The sequence below is a fragment of the Eufriesea mexicana genome, unplaced genomic scaffold, assembly GCF_001483705.2.
Source record: "Eufriesea mexicana isolate 0111107269 unplaced genomic scaffold, ASM148370v2 scaffold1121, whole genome shotgun sequence".
Classification (NCBI taxonomy): Eukaryota; Metazoa; Arthropoda; class Insecta; order Hymenoptera; family Apidae; genus Eufriesea; species Eufriesea mexicana.
In genome coordinates, this window is record NW_016909245.1 from 197,644 (window position 1) to 216,931 (window position 19,288).

The following is a 19,288-nucleotide window of genomic DNA, read 5'->3' on the forward strand; positions in this document are numbered from 1 at the left end:
TTCATCTCAACGTGTTCTTACTTGTTCAGCATAATTTATTTCATCTTAACTTCGTCTCGGTGTTTTCATTATTATATTATCTACGATATACATACTGTCAGAAGTGGAAGAAAAAGCTTTTTGATTTTCGTTTCTCGATTCAACTAAACTCGTAATCTTACAATTACCCCCCATTTCCCAGTTTCTAGAACAATCAAGCAACTATCGCTGCTTTAACGCTGAACACTTTCCTTCGGTAATCTAAGTTACCCTATTTCAATCACAGAAAATAAACACTTAAAGAAAGAATAAGAAAAAATGTCGAAACGTTTCTATAAGCAAGATTTCCCTTCGCGATCTTCGGATTTCAATTTCGAATATATAAAGGTATAATTAATGAAAACGATATAGCGTGGTCGTAAATTAAAACATCGAAGCATCGACACCTATTGATTCTCAATTCGAATCTTAGACTGAAAAAGTCACCTCCAAGTCGATGCCGAAAATTTTCTTATAATACATATAAAACGAGTGAAAAATAGGAAATTATATACTTCTAGAACCTGTATTTCAAATCGCGTGCTATACGAAATTTCATCAAATATACTGCAAGGAAAGAGACAATTCAAATTTGAATATCGTACAATTCTCGATGAAGTCGAAGCTTCTTATCTCCTATTTTGTATTTCAAGTTGCTATTTCTATTCTCGAAACATACAAAACGCTATATATTTAACACGCATTTAACACGCTATATAATTTTATGACCTCGCTATACAGCTTTCATTAGTTATAACTCTTTTGCACAAAAACGTCTGAAAGTTCCTCGACCAATTCAAAAATCCTCGAGTTACATCGGACTAATACTTGGGATGCTCGAATTGAAACTCGTACTATTCGAGACATCGATACAATACGGCATTACCTTTCCATGCACGCAGGAGCTGGAAGTATCCCTGTTGAGGATCAGTAACAGGAAGCCGGAGACCGCGGCGAACACTCCAGCAGACATCAATCCTAACGCTGGAAGCTTCTTTGATGAAAGAATTGGTCCATCTTCGAGTTTGAGGTAGCACAAAGCAGGAAGAACGTAAGCTAACGGTACAGCAGCGAGGATGCCATTCAATTCGAGGACCACTCCAAGGCAATCCGTGGACATCGAGATCAGGTAAGCGACCACGACTATCGATAGAGTGATTATCAAGTACTTCCGGTCGGAATTGGGAATGTACGCGGTATGGTCCTCAAGCTCGTCGGTTCCTTTGATCGCTGTCATTATTACCTAAAATCAATTTCATTTCTCAAACAAATTTTCAAATAAAGTTTCATATAAAAATTTGAAGTTCAATTGTAGAATGAAAAATGGCGTCCGAGATTAAACTGAGTTGTAAATGTTTTATTAAAAGTTTCACTAGGAGTTAAAAAATGTTGAACGACGAAAAAGTCTAAAGTTTGTCATTTAAATTCGTTATGAAACATTTTTCGTTATAAACATGATTAAATTGTGAATTTTATGTCGTTTATGGAAGAAACTTGGGAGTGTAACTTTAACATTAAACTCGATTATGTGACTTCTTCTACGAGATGAACGCTTCGGGGGAAAGGGTTATCATTGATTTTTTTTATTCTTGCAAGAAGCTATTAACGGTTACATAAGCTAGCCTTTAGTGAAAACCCGAATATATTAGTTACTTCTAGCATAAATTAATAAAATATGTTTAGTAAATAATTTCTCTTTAGATTTAAACATTGAACTGAAATATAAAAATTTCGAATAAAAGGTTGTCTTTTTCTTAATTTTTAATTATATAGTATTAGCGATACAATGAATTTTATGGTTGTATCAGCATCATCATGTTATCAGCAACTTATCTCCAGTATACTTCGCTTTGTCTATTATACTCGGCGTGCGTTTCAATTTACCCAGTTCCTTCATTCGTGTTTCTCCATTTCCTTTCCACAATTCACTTTCTATTATTCAGGACGTTCCAATATTATCCCATCTTCCATGCATCCCTACCACTCTCGTTCACAGTAATTTTCGTGTTCATCACTTTTATTTCGTTGAAAATTTAAAGGGACAAAATTCGATTGTTTGTTTAAAAATCTTTTGAAAATTTTAAACAAACAAAATTCAATTGTTTCGATGAAAAACAATCTTTTGATATCAAGAATAAAATTTCTCGTATCTCGCTCAACTACAAAATACAATTATCTTACTATTAAATATTAATTTTCACAACAAACACAAATTATTAAGTGAGAAAAATTTCAGTATGATTTCGATATTAAAAGAAAGAAGACCAATTATAAGAGGAATTACGAGAAATCTCTGCAGTAGCGAAACTGAGTAAAAAACCGATATTATAAAGATATATAAATATCTCACCTCCCTTGTGACGAAGCATTCGATGGGAAAGGTTAGAAGAATAGTCCCGCTGAACATGACTCTCGCAAAGTTCATCAGATCATCGTCCCAGCAATAATTTTCCATAAGATCACCTTGAACGTATGCGGTAAACGTGGCGTAGCCAATGATTCCAAAGGCTGTTGCGATTAAGAAGGATGTGAAGAGTGACCAGTGAGTGACGACGTCCCATTTTTGTTGAGTAGCTCTTTCTATAGATTCGTAGATGAGGAATGTATTATGGTGGCACATAAAGGCGAATGCCATAATTCCAACGGATGGAATTATGCCGGGAAAATTCGCGAATCGCCAACTATCTTCTTGGCTTGGCCTGAAAATTTAAACGATTTCACGTATAATTTCCTCGTAATTAAGGAGTTTTTAATGCAGTTATAAGATGAAAATTATGACAAAAGATAGAAAGACAGAAATACCATATTGTGTGGTAATATAAATATAATATCGAAAAGGATGAAAAAATCGAATATCAAAAGGAAAAAGAAAATATCGCAAGAGAAATGTAAATGCAAAGCTTGAAAGAAGAACATTTGGTAGATCACTCACACAATTGCTGACATCGTACTCATCCGTATTAAGATCGCCAAAAGTATGAAACCAACGCAGACCAATGAAAGGAAAGAGATCTTAGCTAGACGAGCCACGTTTCTATAAAGACACAGTGGTATAGTGATGTAAAGCGTTGCGAAGAAAACGACCACTTGACGATGAGCAAAAATGTTTGTCTCACTTATCCCTGTTACCCTTATTAGCACTTTCGTCACCGTGTCGCCGACGACCACATTATAAGAGACCATCGCTGAAAACGGAAAGAGAAATAAGTTACGGCATGAATGGCGACTCTTGAACACAAGAGGGGTTGCACTTGAAATTCACCAAACCAGTTTCAGTAAAACGCGAAAAGGGAGTATTTTCCAATATATTGTTTCGATTCAAATAGCCACTTTAGAGATTTTATCGAGATTTCTTTTTTTCTCTTTTACTTAAAACTTCTTCTTATATGAATTTTCAATAACAATACCCACATGATATTAAAATTCATATAACAGATTAATAATAAATTAATCGACAGCAATTTCGATCATATTATTATGAAATTAATGGAACACAGTGAAAATTTCTCCGTAATAAAACGATTATGAACATTAACTAGTTCCCTAATTTTTCTTTCGGTATACAGAGATTCAGTTATAAAAAATTCGTTTATTAACAAAAAAAATTTTTTTTAAACGTTTCTCGTTTACTTTTGAACAGTAACGTACATATAACGTAAAATATGCTGTCAGGTGGATTTAATACGTAGTAGTAGATCATTTTAATTAATGGAAAGGTTCGGAGAAATTCTAATTTTACCTTTTGTAATCGTTAACTTTAACCTTTCGTTACGAGTAACCTGAGTTTATAAAATATGCATATACCTATGAACGGATAAATGAACTGTAGAGTTGTAAGAATATAAAATCCCGTACGACCAAAACTGGCTCTCATTAAACCCTGGTAGCTCATTTCACCACAGATGTTGCCACTCCTAACCATTAAAATTAAAGAGTAATCAGTAAGGCCTGCCACCAGTATTAGTAATACTATCCCAAGACCGAATCCAGCCTGATGAAGAGCATAGGGTATACCTGAAAAGTATTAATTAATGTCTCGTCGTTCTTCTGAACGTTTCAAAATAATTGTTGTTCCTTAAACACCGAAATAATCCTTACTTTGTTGTTAAAATTAATAACTAATATTATTCATGGTTGTCATAGCGTTGATTTTGCAGTGTAAATTTCGCAAAATAGAAAAATAATTATTTTTACTGATATTAATATTATTTGCGAATGGATAATGTGTACGTAATAATTTTATTGATAAATCACCTTCGTTACAGGTTCAAAATTTCATGATTTCGTAATATTTTAACTGAATGAACGCGATAAATACGCAAATAGTTAAATCCTTGATGAATCATTTTCATACGAAATGATCAGAAAAAAAAACAGGCGTGATGCCAACATATCCTCTTGAAAAAATAAAATTGACACGAATCCCTAAATTTAAACAAGGCCAAGGTTCTAATCTATTTATGAAGATATCTTAAAAAATTATATTTGAAAAACTGGAAGTGTGATATCGGAAAAAGAATGAAGAGATCATTAAAATTTCATATGGAAAAATCGATAATTAAAAGTGTCAAGTACTTAATATTTATCAACGACCACTTTTAGCTATATAAATTAATTACATATATAATAATAAAATGAAGCATATACATATGTTTATATTGTATTCAATTATGGTCATAAAGGTTTATTGGATAAGTGCATTGTATGAATAAAATATTCGTGTATTAAAGAAATAAATTGTATATCATATATCGTTTCTCAATTCGGTGTTTAAGGATTTTTTTTTCTATCAATCACCAATAACATGATTGGTCGAATTACCAATAACACCACTGCCGATAATGGAATTGATGAAATTAAAACTGGCCAGGGGCAGGCTACTGAATTTCCCTGATTCTTCCTTCTTTTCCTATAAAATCACATTTCATTTATATCGATAAAAAAATGAAAGTAAATTAAAAAAGGAAAAAGAGAAAAGAATATCAAAGTAGTCACTTGAAAAACATGCAAAAAATAACTTAGAAAATTTTATATCAGAGTTAAAAACTACTTATATGCGTTAACATTAAACACAGAAATCTATAATAATTCAATCTAACAAAAACAATGCTCATAAAAAATTCTTATATAACACAAATTTGTGCGACGTTCAAGCTTTTATCTACTAGTACCTATTCAGTCAAAACGTTTAATCTTATACATTTCCATACTACTGTATTATAATATATTAATGATATTTAAATTAATGATTATTACATCTAACGAAATTCTTTACTTTCCATTTTGTGTAATATCTATTTTTTCATTTCATCTATACGAAAAATATTAACCTGTATGTCCATAAAAAAGAAAAAAAAGAAAAGAGAAAATAAAACGGTAATCGATAGCAAGATAAATTAATTTACGCAAAATTCATGCATTATTTAACTCTGACATAAACTAATCTTGATTGAACATAAATTCTAATTAACCAACATTTCTTACCCCGACAAGTTGCCTCATGTCATCGTAAGATTCCTCTGAACCAAGACTGCCACCCTATTTAAAGTCAATATTAATAGCAAAGTTGACGTCTGAATACTAATCACGGTAAAATCACCAAATGAACAAAATTACATTTTAATTACATTTTTTTGTATGATATTCTTACGAGGAAAATGTCTTTCTTCACCTTGAAAATACTAAAGGTACTTCATTTTCATTCAACCACGTTGCTTTTGTGAAATCATTAATTAAATACTGGTTGACAAATAATATGCGTATAAAATATTTTACCATAAATTAATAAACGAAGTGCCACATTCTCATCGAACAGACAATTGAAATAAAACTTTCGACGAAATAACAGATTTCGATACTAAATGCATATTAAATCGCAATATTGCAAATTTATTGTGGAGTTGAATTAACAACGAAATTAAATAACAGATTTAATTTACAATATCGCTGTAATTGAATAAATTCATTAGCATTTAATCAAATGAAAAATGCATAAATAATAAATAATTGTAATAAATATATTATAATAAATAAATTGTAATAAAATATATTATGCCATATTTAATACCGATACTACAACATCGTTTTGAACGCTATTGCTCATAAGTGTTACAAGTGATAGAAATATTAACTTTTTTCCATCTATATGCCCCACCCTTAAAACATATTCCTAAATCTACTAATAACATTTGAGAAGTCGTAGACTTTTCTGATAAGATTGAAAGTAATAAGATACCTATAAATTGAACGCTTTATTGAAATTATTATAACTTTATGAATTATAATTATATAATTACATACTTATGAAGCAAATAAATTAGTACCAAATATATATAGTAAGTCGTTTTATAACCCAGGATATATAGATATATTATATTAATTATTGTTTTAAGAAATATCATATAAATACAGCCAAAAAGAGAAATTGATTTTTACGCGTTAATTCGTTTATAACTTGATATATGGACATTTAATTTTTTATGATCCTTTATCCGTACATTTTAAATTACTTAGTTTTCCTTACAAATAGGATACTAACACAAAGCATTCCGGAAATATCGCTACTGAATAATTGGAAATAGAATACCAAGAAGTAATAGTTTATACGTAAAGAAAATTATTTCAACATAGCGTAAGTAGACAGTCGAAGAAATACGTAGAAAGAGAATGCGTAGATGTATATGTACATATCCGATGAGTTATAGATTTTTCTTCTTTGTCACCGTAGTACTGCAAATATCTTGGAATCAAAAGATACTTATATCTTCTTTTTCCTTTAAATAATAGCAGTTTTGAAGAATAAATTTGCCAAAAAATTAACAAAATTATCTTTTTTCTATTTTCGTTACTAGCAAAAGTTCATTTCAATCTCAGATTTTCGTTCAACTCAATTTCACCGACTTCTAAACGAAACGAAGTTCATAAAACTTTGTTGAAATTCAAGCTAAATGTCAAAATTTTTAATTACATGCTTCGATACCTGAAGATGTTGAAACATTTTACGATTTTATTATTAAGGCAAATATCCATTCCCGACTTTCAATCTATTGCCACAAGACCCTGCTATCGTTCACACATTTACCATCGTGATCATCCTTCAATCAGTTTTACGATGTAATGAATCTCAGCTGAAAGGACAGAGATTATACGATCTGATTGCATAAAACCACCAAGCAACAGCTACAAATCCGAAGCTCCCCGCGCGAGTCACTTCAAACAAACGCGGATTACGCGAAGGACTACGTTTTCTGAAATCGAGTTGCTCTTCTGTTTTTCTCTTTCGTTCTAAGTCGTGTATTGACAATTAGCCCAGGGAAAACAATTTTTGTCACACATTATTATGCTACCATATTCTTAAAAAGATGAAAGAATAACAACAATTTACAACTACTGGAATTGCAATTTTACTTACATCTTCGTAATTGCTTCTCGCGTCCAGAATATAACTCTTCTCGTTCGCGTCCAAAGCCATCACAGGAGATTGTTGAAAGGGGAAGAATTGGAGGTAGAAACGAGAATAAACGGAAATCTTAAAGGGAAGGTTCGACACGAGAATAGGATCGAGCAGACGTCTGAGGCGACTGCACCCTTCCTATCTAACCGAGCTTCCGTTTTCACCCCTCGTACAACCCCTCTAATGGCATGCACGTATAGTGGTTGCGATGGGTGCGTGCGCATCGCACACGTTCCTGTTTTTCTGCGTTATCGAGGTCCGACGATGTCTCCGTTATCGTCTGTTCGTCTTTATCTAGCTTTTCCCTGAATTCCATAGTTCTTTAGTCAAACCTTCGAAGCTGTAAACTCTTTCGAAATAGAATGAAGCAATCGAAAACAAAATGACAAAAATTTTACGAGATTCGCGTCAAAATGAACGATCGCTATAACGATGTGAGAAATATATATGTATGTTAGCCGTTTAGCTGGATTAAAGGTCGTTGACTAGAATGGAAAGATACATTTCAGAAGCGATGTTAGTTGGTAGCTTATTAATCAAATTGTTGTGTTGACGACATGTTGGTTTTATATTTGATAAGAAACAGAAGTGATTCATATAATTACAATGTATATATTTTATAATTCCACTCGGAAATAAACTTGATGATAATGTTCCAGCTAAACGGACATATATATTGCAATAAAATTGTACGTTTAAAAAGATGTCGAAGCGGTCATCTAATCATCCTGTTCTTTTTAATGAAACAAGTTAAATGTCTAACATATATATTAAAATTATTTAAAACTAATAATTACTTTAGTGTACTAATGACGTATAATTCTTTTTATGCTTAATTTTATTATCATGTGTATATAAAATATAGAAACATTATATTAAACAACAATAATGGAGATCAAAATTGTTAATTGTAGTATATATTAGAAAAATGATTATATTTTATATTTTAAAATTCTATTCATAGAGATATCATGCTTAAAAGTAAAGAATGAATACATTGTTCTATGATCGAGAACGATTACTTACAAATATTGCAACATTTTGAGTTTTATGGTTACTATAAAGTTTAAAATAAATACAAGGAAGCGACATTGACAATCATTATTAATTATCACATAATTTTATATTTTTTGTAGTTACATATATTTAGTAAATAAGTATATAAGCATTTTACATAAAAATAGACTTTAATAAATGTTTAGAAAAAGAATCAACCTTTTATTGGAAAATCAATTTTAAATTACGATTTTAAATCAGTTTTAAAAATTAATTTTCATTACGATCGCAAGAGATAAACATTTCATTATCAATAATTATTAATATTTAATTAAATACAATACTTAATACTTTATAATAACGTCAGTTATTGGTTACTTAACTGACTATACAAATTAATTTTAATGGCAAATAAGTATATAAGGACAAATTAGATAATAGAATAGTGATGTAATACATCTTTAATTATTTATCAATGTTAATTTTTACATAAATAAATGTATAAGAAAATCGCTGGCATAACTGTTGATTCCTAATCGATAAATACCAATTACATTAATTTTGCAATTACAGGAGTACATTTGAAATAACTTTTTACATGTTTCATTACAACCGTGTGTAATCAGACTTGTAAACACATTTCATTACCTATATTTTTATATTTTAAAGCACAATAAAAGCAAAAAATACATTTAAATCTACTTTATTCAATAGGTTCTCTATACCACATACCTAGAAGATACATACAAGAACTTTTAACAATCAAATTTTTATATAATTTTGTTTATTAAAAAATATATAAATCTCGATAAATATTCTCAAAATCAAATGCAACAGAAAAACAGTGCTTTCGCGCTTAATTATGCTTAAAAAACTGCATCACTCAATTCAATTTTTAGCCTTTATGTACTGTAAAATAAAATCAACTGTGCTCTACTTTCTTTTTCATAAAGAACTTCCATTATGTCCATAAGAAAATCAATATCGCTTGTATTTCATTCGCTACAAAGGAAGCAGAAGAAATCTGTAAAACAGCGTAAAAATGGACCTCGCATAACGGTTGCACTTATCGACTCTAGATATTCAAGAATGTCTCGAAGGATTTTGACAAGGTACCACAAACCACCCATTATTTTCAGAAACTGTCGGGCCCATTTGAACGTTGCTCAAAAGGGAATTGTTCATTCTCTGGTTCTTCATAATTTCTAACTGGCGTTTTAAATTTCGATACAGCTTTATTAAAGATTCCTATAATCGAGAAGAAGATTAAAATTAATTTGTTATATTTGATTTCCAAAAATATAATATAAAATAAATTCCAATTCAAAGAAAAATTTAAAAAACATTTAAAAACTATAAAATTGATGAATTTCTTTCTCTTCATAAAACCAGAATGCAAAATTTGTCGATATTCTGCATCATTTAAAAATTATTTTTTTTTTTTAACTATTTTTTCAAGTAAACAAATTTTAAAATAAATTTTGTTACTTAATAATATTTGGTTTCATTAACTCACTTTTTCGTCTTCAAGTTTTCTGAGCTCCTCTTGCTGCCGTAAACTGTCTATAGTCAAGTTTTTAAGCATTTCATTTTTATGTTGACCCAAGAGCGCTATCTCCGTTTGAACTTTCAAATATTCTTGCGCTAGTTGTTTATGTTCTTCGAAAATTTCTTTCGATCTTTCACAAGTTTGATCGGGCGTCAATGGTCTCAGGTCTGCATCCAAAAGGCGGTAAACATTGTCTAAATCTTTGTCGGTTGTGCTATTGCCTGTTAACGGATAATTATAAATGAAAATTAATATTCACATAATAGCAAATAAAATATGTAGAAGTTATGATTAGATCAATTAAATGTTCGCAAAATACCAATATTTTCTAAATCCATAGATATAGAACATAGATAAAAAAACTGATTTCACAATAATGACTTACTCCATAATAATAGTTATTACTATAATATATATATTACAGTAATATATTATAGTACTATATATACTTCTATACATACATAATTAAAATAATTACAAATAATTAAGTATCATAATAAACTGCTTAATATTTTGAAAAATCGACATTAATAAAAGCATAGAAATAAATATTTCTGGCTAATTTTATTTTTTAAAATAAGCAGAATAAAAAAGGCCATAGAAAGAAACATAATTTGTAAATCATAAACTCTGCTATTACATTCGTAAACACTAAATTTGATTTAAATTAAGAATCCAATTCTAAGAGATAAGTATTGTTCTTAGAGTTTAACTCATTCTTCGGCGACCGCAGCGAAGTTGTTAATTTTTCCTACATACATATTTACATTAAATCCATTTTGAATTTAAATTAAATTTTAGAACTTTTATATTTATTTCTAGGAACAACAATACTATATAAATTAGGAGATATTGTTTTCTATGAAATATTGTAATATTTTGCATTGAATATGAACAAACTTTAATTGATTCAGAGCTTTTGAACTTAATTTTCTCCAATACAAAAAATAGTAATTATACAATAACTGAAACATATTGAAATTAGTAAAAACTAATTTCGAAATATTCTGTAATAACATGAATATAATAACACCGTATAAAATGTACGTGTTATTCATTTCATCTGTCTAAAATATAATTTATATTTTCGACTTTTAACTTTTATAATATTTAGTACGTTCAAGTTAATATTTCTTCTGTACAATTAAAAAGGATTAAGTCTCGGCTTAATTTTTCACTTTTAAATGTCGTATAAAATTAAATAAAAATCCAATCCCTCTCCGACCACTTGAAGTTTCCTTAATCTTAGGCACCTCGTCTTTCCATCAATGAGAAACAGAAGACAAACAAAAGAATGTACTAACGTAGCAAAACCCAGCACCGCTTTAGGGTGTCCGTGGTGACGATGTTTGGATATTCTTCGCACATTTCCAAATATTGGAGCCTGTCGAGGCTTCGTTCATAATAGAATCGAATATCGCTCACATGAGAGATGTCACTCTTCTATTAAAAATTACCACGAACCACTCTTGATCCGGAGGATGGCGATTAATCAAATTGGCTCGTAAAAGAAAAAAAAAACACAAAGGAACGAGAAAATGAAATTCGAAAAAACAAAATTGCTTTTCGATAACGAGAATAAAAGAAAAAAAAGAAAGAAGAGAAAAGACCGTCGTTCTTGATGGTGTGTCGGGAGAGCACTAAACAAACGTGCATCTATATTGGGCCTGGTGAGTCAGCCACACCTGCTTCGAGGTATCCCCCACCAGACAGGACGTGCAAGCACGAGCCAAGAAGAAAATACGGTTGTTCGACTCTTAATTCATCTTCAGGGCTGAGATTAAGTCAAAGCTCTGATTTCCATGTTGATGCTGAAGTGAAAAATTAAGCGTCCACTTAAGGGAAGCAGCTTGTACTCTGCATCACCTTTACTTGAAAGATATGCACTGGAACTTTGAAAGCTATATCAAGAAGAATAATACTTAGTTCAATAGAAAAATAATAATTTCAAATATTAGAAGATCTAACACTCCGTTTAAAGAAAATGTCGTAATGAAATATGCAATATATTTTATAACTTATTTTTCACACTGTTATTCAAAATATTCAACCTTCATAGATGTTTAGAAAATGAATGTTTTCCTCTTATCCGATTATGTTATGCTTCTGTAAATATATTTATAGTTCTATATTTAATTTCCTAAAAGATAATAAGAGACTTAAAGTTGTTTAGCACGTAACTTTTATTATCGATGATAGATGTCAATCAAGAATAGGTTCTTTTGATTAGTCGTATGTTAAATTTAGAATACTCGCACAATGTGACTGTTTTTGCGGGCCCTTTGCCAGGGTAGATTTCGCCGATCGACGAACTCCCGAGGAATTCGTCACGGTGAAATCACGACGTGCCAAGGTGCCAATGTTTTAACTTCTTTTTGTGACTTCGTGCTTACGCGTTTCCATATTAAGAAAAAGTAGCATTTGTTATTCACAAGTTAAATAAACACAAGCTATAAATAATTCTAAATACAGATACAAATAATTTAATTAAATAAGGCTATAATCGATTTTAACAATAATCTACGAAAAGGAAATATTTTTCAACTCTAATCACTGTTACTATTTTTCTGCATAAGTTTGAAAACTTTTAATAACTTTGATTAATTTCTTGTATCTTCAAGTTTTACATTATATTAAATAAAAATAATTACACATATATAAAAATGTTCTTTACGTTAAACGTATCTTAAACGTACGTAACACAATGTGTGTGCATAAATATTAATTATTTGTAAAGCTATCAAATGGCGTCAATGAGTCTGTTTGAACACATCATATACGACGCGAAAAGGAAGGTTTTGTGGAACATACGGAGAACGTTATTTTGGGATTAGAGTACTACTGCGGTGAGTCACAAATTCAAAGCTCTCGTTCCAAACGAGTTTCCCTTTCTTTACACTTATAGAGGTCGACAACAAATGGTAATTTAATCATTTTGTTATATGTACGTAATAAGAAAAGAGGAATTAATAATGCGTTCTGCAAAATAATATAAATAATTGATCTATGTATCTATTTATAAATAATTGTTAATTAATCTTATAAAACAACACTTTCACTGGGAAAAACAAATCTGTTTAAACTAGAGTTTATGATTTAGATATTTTATACAAATAACGAACTTACTTTGTGTAGTATTTTTTATCTTTAGAATAGGAGATTCCAATGAAGGGTCAGAATTAGGCAATTCCCAAGCATTCTACAAATATAAACACAAGAATTTGTCCATATTAGGAATATAAATATAAAAATATATAATAACAATTTTTTTAAATATCTATCTTTTCAAATGTAAATTAAAAATTTAACAAAATCATTTAAATATATTTAAGTAATTATTGTTACTATAATTACTAAATGAAAAATACTAACCGGATCACACTCAACATAAAGTTGTGGAAAATCTTTAAGTTGGAATTTTTTATTGGATGTATTGATTGTTGAAATATTACTTTTAGAAGGTTGATCCCTGAAATCGCAGAAGGGATTCGATGAACTGTTGTTTCCATTAAAAATTTCCGATTTTTCTTTGGAAACAGGTGCATTAACTTTAATAGTACCATTGAAAGCATATCCATTTATTTCAGAATCCATGGTATCAGTCACGTCCAAAGTACCATCTTTAGAAACATGGTTCTCATTAACTTCCTCTGATTCAACACCTATAATATCATGAATGATATGTGGAAATATCTCAGTTTTAATTTTTATTTGTTATTAGTAAATATTAGTCATTTGTATTCTCAATTTAAAATCACTTTTTTAAAAGTTTATAATTTTAAATCATGTATTTGACATTTTTATAAATAATATAGATAATACACGAACTTTGAGAATATTCCACTGGTTCCAATTGTCCACTAAAGAATTGTGACAAAGTCGTCATTATTTCTACAACTTCATCCATTGATGGTCTTTCTTCAGGAGATTTGTGCCAACATCTGAAACAATAGTCCATTTCTTTTTTTTACTACTTAGAAGCAATCCACAAGCATGTATTTAAAAAAATGAAAAAATTACTGAAATAAAACATATTCAAAATATAAGAAAACCTGCTGGCCAAAATTATATATATCAAATAATTTATCAGAGTGGTAGTAGACACAAAAAATATAGATCTTTTTGTAACTATGCCCTAAACAGACCCTTCTACTTTGAATAAATTCACAGTTAAGAATATTACTTGCTGAGATTCAATTTTATTGAAAAAGTTAATTTCAAATCCATTGATTATATCTTTATGGATAATGTACCAGAAGATGTAGGTACATAAAATACTAAAAATCTTCCTTTAATACATCTTTTTATACTAAATCCTATTTCCTATGGCCTATCATCAATAGAACAAAAGTTAAAATATAATAATTTTAATCACCTTCTTCTCAGTTATTCAATCATTCAATAATTCACAGCTACTATAAATTTGAACATTTTACTCAATATTTTCCATCCTACTTCCTAAATTCAACTTTCCCTTCCACAATTTACTAACAAAAAAGTTTATGATGCAAGTAACTGGGAGCATTTCTTAAATTTCTTACAAGAAAATCCTCTGAAGTTTCCATAGACAGTGATTTGAGAAAGAAATCATTCCTTCTAATGTTGAATCTTCAAGTGAAAAACGAAAGGGAAAGTAATCTTGCCATCTGGCACAATGGAATCCTTTTAATGGACAAATATCATTGAAGACAATTTCACTTACCACTAAAATTTGCTCCCAGTGCCTAAACATCAAAGGGGATGAAAGAGTGGATTGTTGTCCCAAAGGAGAATCCATAGTTGCTAAAAGACCTCAATTTCTTTAAAGAAAATTTTATGATGAACTATGTGCCTCAATCTTCACCCTCACCTAGGATAAAACCTAAAATTCATAAGAAGAAATTTAGAAAAGCCCTAATTAGAGGTGCAGAACAATCTCAGAGTGGAGAATTATGAAACTATTAAAGTTACCCTAGCGCCAAGTCGATCAACCACCATCTTTGACATTCCTCCACTATTCTAAAATACCAATATTTTGAACTATCAATCCAATATTCATAACTTCCAAACACTTCTATATTTCCACATTATACTTCAATTAAGTTCCCACTGACTATTCTATGATTTATCATTCCCTATTTTTCATAGTCTTAAGCATAATAACTAAAAGAATTAGAATGACTAACCAACCACTTATTAGAATATGTCAGGAATACTAATAATGTATTCAATATTCATGAATTTACATTAGTTTTATCTGTTTGATATTAAACACTTAAATATAAATTTATTTTCTCAATTCATGTAACAAAACACGTGATTAAAAAATAAAGAATTTTCAAAAAAGTTTATTATTTACTTAATTTGTGCATCATGATCTTGTTAAGAACACTGATTATTTAATAAGAAGTGTAGTAAGTATTACAAATAATTGCATTAAACACTTTTGAAAAAAATGATTTTCTTTAAAGAATAAGTGCAAAAGCTAAACATTTAGGAACACTATATATAAGAACTTGAATTTCAACCTACAAGGATAATAGTTTTCCTTATGTTATGAATTCTATTATATTATCAACTTTTTAATAAAGAATGTTTTAAACATATAACATTTGTGCTAGTAAAAGGGAATATTTATTCTGTAAAAACTTAACAAAATATTTGAATACATGTAGAACAATTGCAAATCAAAAATGATTTGGGCACAGCATATAAAACACTTTCAAAAGACATTATATGCAAATAAAATGTAAGTAATATAAAATGAACATAAAATTACTAATGAAATTCTAAATAACAATAGCATACATAAATTTTTATATGCCTGAAAAGTAATTTCTCTATGAACATACTAGTGTTATTAAATAAAACGACAATTTTTTTAATTAAATATTTAAAATTGATATCTACAAAAATGTTTTCTAGACATTAAAAAAATATTATTTTCAACAACAGTATACTAGAAACCAGAATATATTAAATCTAAATATTAAAAATCAATTAATGTTTAAAATACTTATTCTATTGGTTTTTAAATAATGACAAATAAGATAAATAAGTGCAAATTCTAGACAAATTTATGCTGTAAAAGATTAAATTTAAAAAGGTATAGTTTTACATCTTGGTAATATACAGTTAATTGCAAAAAGTTATGCTAAATTTATTATAGCTTTCTCTATAAGATAAACTTAAAAGATTTAATATTTTTTACTGATTACAATTATTTCTATTATACAATTAGTTATTAGTTATTAGTAATTAGTTTTATATTATAATGGAAAAAAATTTTGATTTTATAAAACGAAAAAGTCATTAATCTTATTTTCTTTTAGATAAACTATTAGAACATGCTTTATTAATCATAAAAGTGGGAGTAAATCTAATCATAAATATTAATAAATACCTGGTCATAAGATCTTCAATTGGTTTTGGACAACCTTCAATCAAAGGAGGTCTTTGGCCTACATGTACTGCCCACATTATTCTATAAGCTGAACCACCAATTTCATCAAATGGTTTCTTCCTTGATAATATCTCCCACAAAATAACACCCCAACTAAACACATCACACTTTTCTGTATATCTAGAACCCTCAAATACTTCTGGAGCCATCCAAGCAGCAGAACCTTTATTATTAGTCATGTAGGTATTCAAATCACACGCTGTACCAAAATCACAAATTTTAAGAGTTTGTCCACCCATTACCAACAACAAATTTGGTGGTTTCAAGTCTCTATAAACATAAATAGAATTTATTTAATATCACACACATTATTTGGATGAAATACAAATTCTCAATTATATTATTGTATTTTCAATGAAAGAATATTACATATAAGAAATTTAATTTGTTATCTTACCTGTGGATTAAAGGTTTTGGTTTCATATTATGAAGATATGCTACACCACGTGCACATTGTAAAGCCCAACTCATTGCATGACCTGCAGTATATTGTGGTTGAGGATTACAATGTAAAACTGTAACATACCAACAAAACAAACTAAATAATATTATTACTTATAATATAATGATTATTATTGCTACTCAAAGACATCAAAATAATACAAAAAAACAAAAAAAAATTTTATAATATATTAAACAAATGAAATCATACGCATCATTAAAACAGAATAAAGATAAAAAGATAATAATATGAAATAATAATTAAAAAAAATAAAATGTTTGAAAAATAAAAATAAAGAAGTTAATACCATTATATAGGGAGCCACCTTCTGCATATTCCATAACCAGACAAACTGGATTTCTAGTACAAGCACCATAAAGTTTTACAATGTTGGGATGCACAACTCTAGATAATTGTCTGACTTCTACAGTAAAGGCTTTTTTTTCACCTTCTGAATTTATATATTTTATAGCAACATATTGTCCTCTCCATTTTCCTTTCCATACTACTCCAAAAGAACCTTTTCCCACTACCTGCATAAAGATAAATAACAAATAACTTATTAATGATTTACTTTAGTAATTCTTAAATTTAAAAATACATTTTTTTCCTTTTTCTATTAAACTAGCAGATAAAAAATATTACCCACATTAAAGTAACAACTGTATATAACCTTAAAAAAATTAAAAAAATATAAAATTTAAAAAATTTAATGTTTTAATTATTTTTTTTTAAATACTCTTCATCTTACTAAATAATTTTATTAATTTCATGTAATTTACGTCAAATTTTAAAGATATGACATATATTTACAATTTACTTAAATGGGAACATATTCTAATTTTTTTCTCAAATTAATGATATTTTAAACAAAAACACCATACAAATAAAAATTTTAATATCAAAGTATAAAATCTCAAAAGTGAACTTCGTCAACATCAACAGTTTGCTTAAAAAATATTCGGATTATTATTTAGGTTATGTTTCAAACAAAATCAGATGAATAAATAATGATAAATTATAGAAAATGAATGCAGTTAAATATAATGAATTCTCTAAAAATATTTTATTCAACAATAAATGAAAACAGAAATTTAATTTCTTCAAATAACCAGAAGAATTACTGAATAATTATGATACCTGCTCGGTTTCAATTTCATCATAGTTAATTTCTTCAACAAACTGCTGTTGATGGCTTATTAACTCTTTACCCGCCATCACACACAGTCGACATCACATTAGTTTCAGGGCACATTTAATTCCCGAACGTATGAATATTTATTTAAATTTTGAGCTCAAGCTCCTTCAATATTTTCCATTTTATTAACATTCAGAAGACATGTGTAGCGAGAACATCGTATCGATAAATGTTCATGAATCGATATATCGATTTATAAAATTATCCATCGTTAAACGTAAAAAATACAATTAAATTTATATAAATAAAAATAGAAATATGAAATTATTTTGTTGAAATTAATCAAAACATTCATCTATGCAAAAGTATAAAAAGAAGGTATAAGGGTAAGTTTGTATAAACAAATGGATACCACATAAAAACATCTACTAAGTTTATTTGGGTAATCGATCTTTTTGTCAAATAAAATATTATGCAATCACAAACTTCTTTTCGATATTACATACACTACATTCTAACTCATAAATTTATTGAGATTAAGTTACAAAATATTATAAAATACAAAAATTTAGATAAAAAGGACTTATCGACCCATTTTTATTTTGTATATAATTTAATTCGTAATTTTCATGTTATGATTCTTAAAGTGGAAAGTATTAAAATGTTCATACATTTATTACATGTAATATAAATGAAAACTCACTGAATATCAAACTATATTTTCATACTTTTTATCTTTTTAATGTTCTCCTGATAATATTAAATAAAAAATAAGTAACTTTACATATCTCAAAACTATAGTGTTTATCATTATTATAATTGAAACGTTTTATTTCAATATTTCATTCTATTGCTTAAATGCAATTTATTTAAAATTATAAAAAATTAAACAATTTTTCAATACGCTATTCTATGTATAAAATAATATTATTACTAATAGTAATAATAACGTTATATAATATTAATATAGTAATGATATTATTATAACGAGCAAAGTAAAACAAGATTATTAAAACACATGTAGAATTATTTTTTCTTGTCTTAATGGGCGAATCAGATTTCAAATTTGGTATATTCTCATCTAAAATTGCTTATACTTATGTATATATTACTTACGTGTATATTATACTTATGTGTATATTATTAATTTCATTAACAACTTATTAAAACTTATAAAAAAAAATAGATCTTAATGTTTCAATAGTCTGTTCAAAAACGACAAAGTACTACAAAGTACTATATAATATATT

At 28.4% G+C, this 19,288-nt stretch overlaps 2 protein-coding genes across 2 annotated transcripts; both read right to left on the reverse strand.

Annotated features, from left to right (window-relative positions):
- Positions 1 to 829: 829 nt before the first annotated feature.
- LOC108547574 (putative sodium-coupled neutral amino acid transporter 11) lies at positions 830 to 7,581 on the reverse strand. Its single transcript, XM_017900154.1, has 7 exons — positions 7,430 to 7,581; positions 5,503 to 5,556; positions 4,840 to 4,927; positions 3,823 to 4,032; positions 2,951 to 3,203; positions 2,369 to 2,717; positions 830 to 1,261 (listed from the first exon to the last, which is right to left on the reverse strand). The coding sequence occupies exons 1-7, from the start codon at positions 7,487 to 7,489 to the stop codon at positions 830 to 832; spliced, it is 1,446 nt and encodes a 481-aa protein (XP_017755643.1). The 5' UTR covers positions 7,490 to 7,581.
- A 1,790-nt stretch (positions 7,582 to 9,371) lies between these two features.
- Positions 9,372 to 18,229, reverse strand: LOC108547556 (mitogen-activated protein kinase kinase kinase 7). Its single transcript, XM_017900135.1, has 9 exons — positions 18,041 to 18,229; positions 17,208 to 17,433; positions 16,856 to 16,973; positions 16,399 to 16,728; positions 13,845 to 13,957; positions 13,389 to 13,678; positions 13,143 to 13,215; positions 9,984 to 10,237; positions 9,372 to 9,715 (listed from the first exon to the last, which is right to left on the reverse strand). The coding sequence occupies exons 1-9, from the start codon at positions 18,116 to 18,118 to the stop codon at positions 9,551 to 9,553; spliced, it is 1,647 nt and encodes a 548-aa protein (XP_017755624.1). The 5' UTR covers positions 18,119 to 18,229; the 3' UTR covers positions 9,372 to 9,550.
- Positions 18,230 to 19,288: the final 1,059 nt, after the last annotated feature.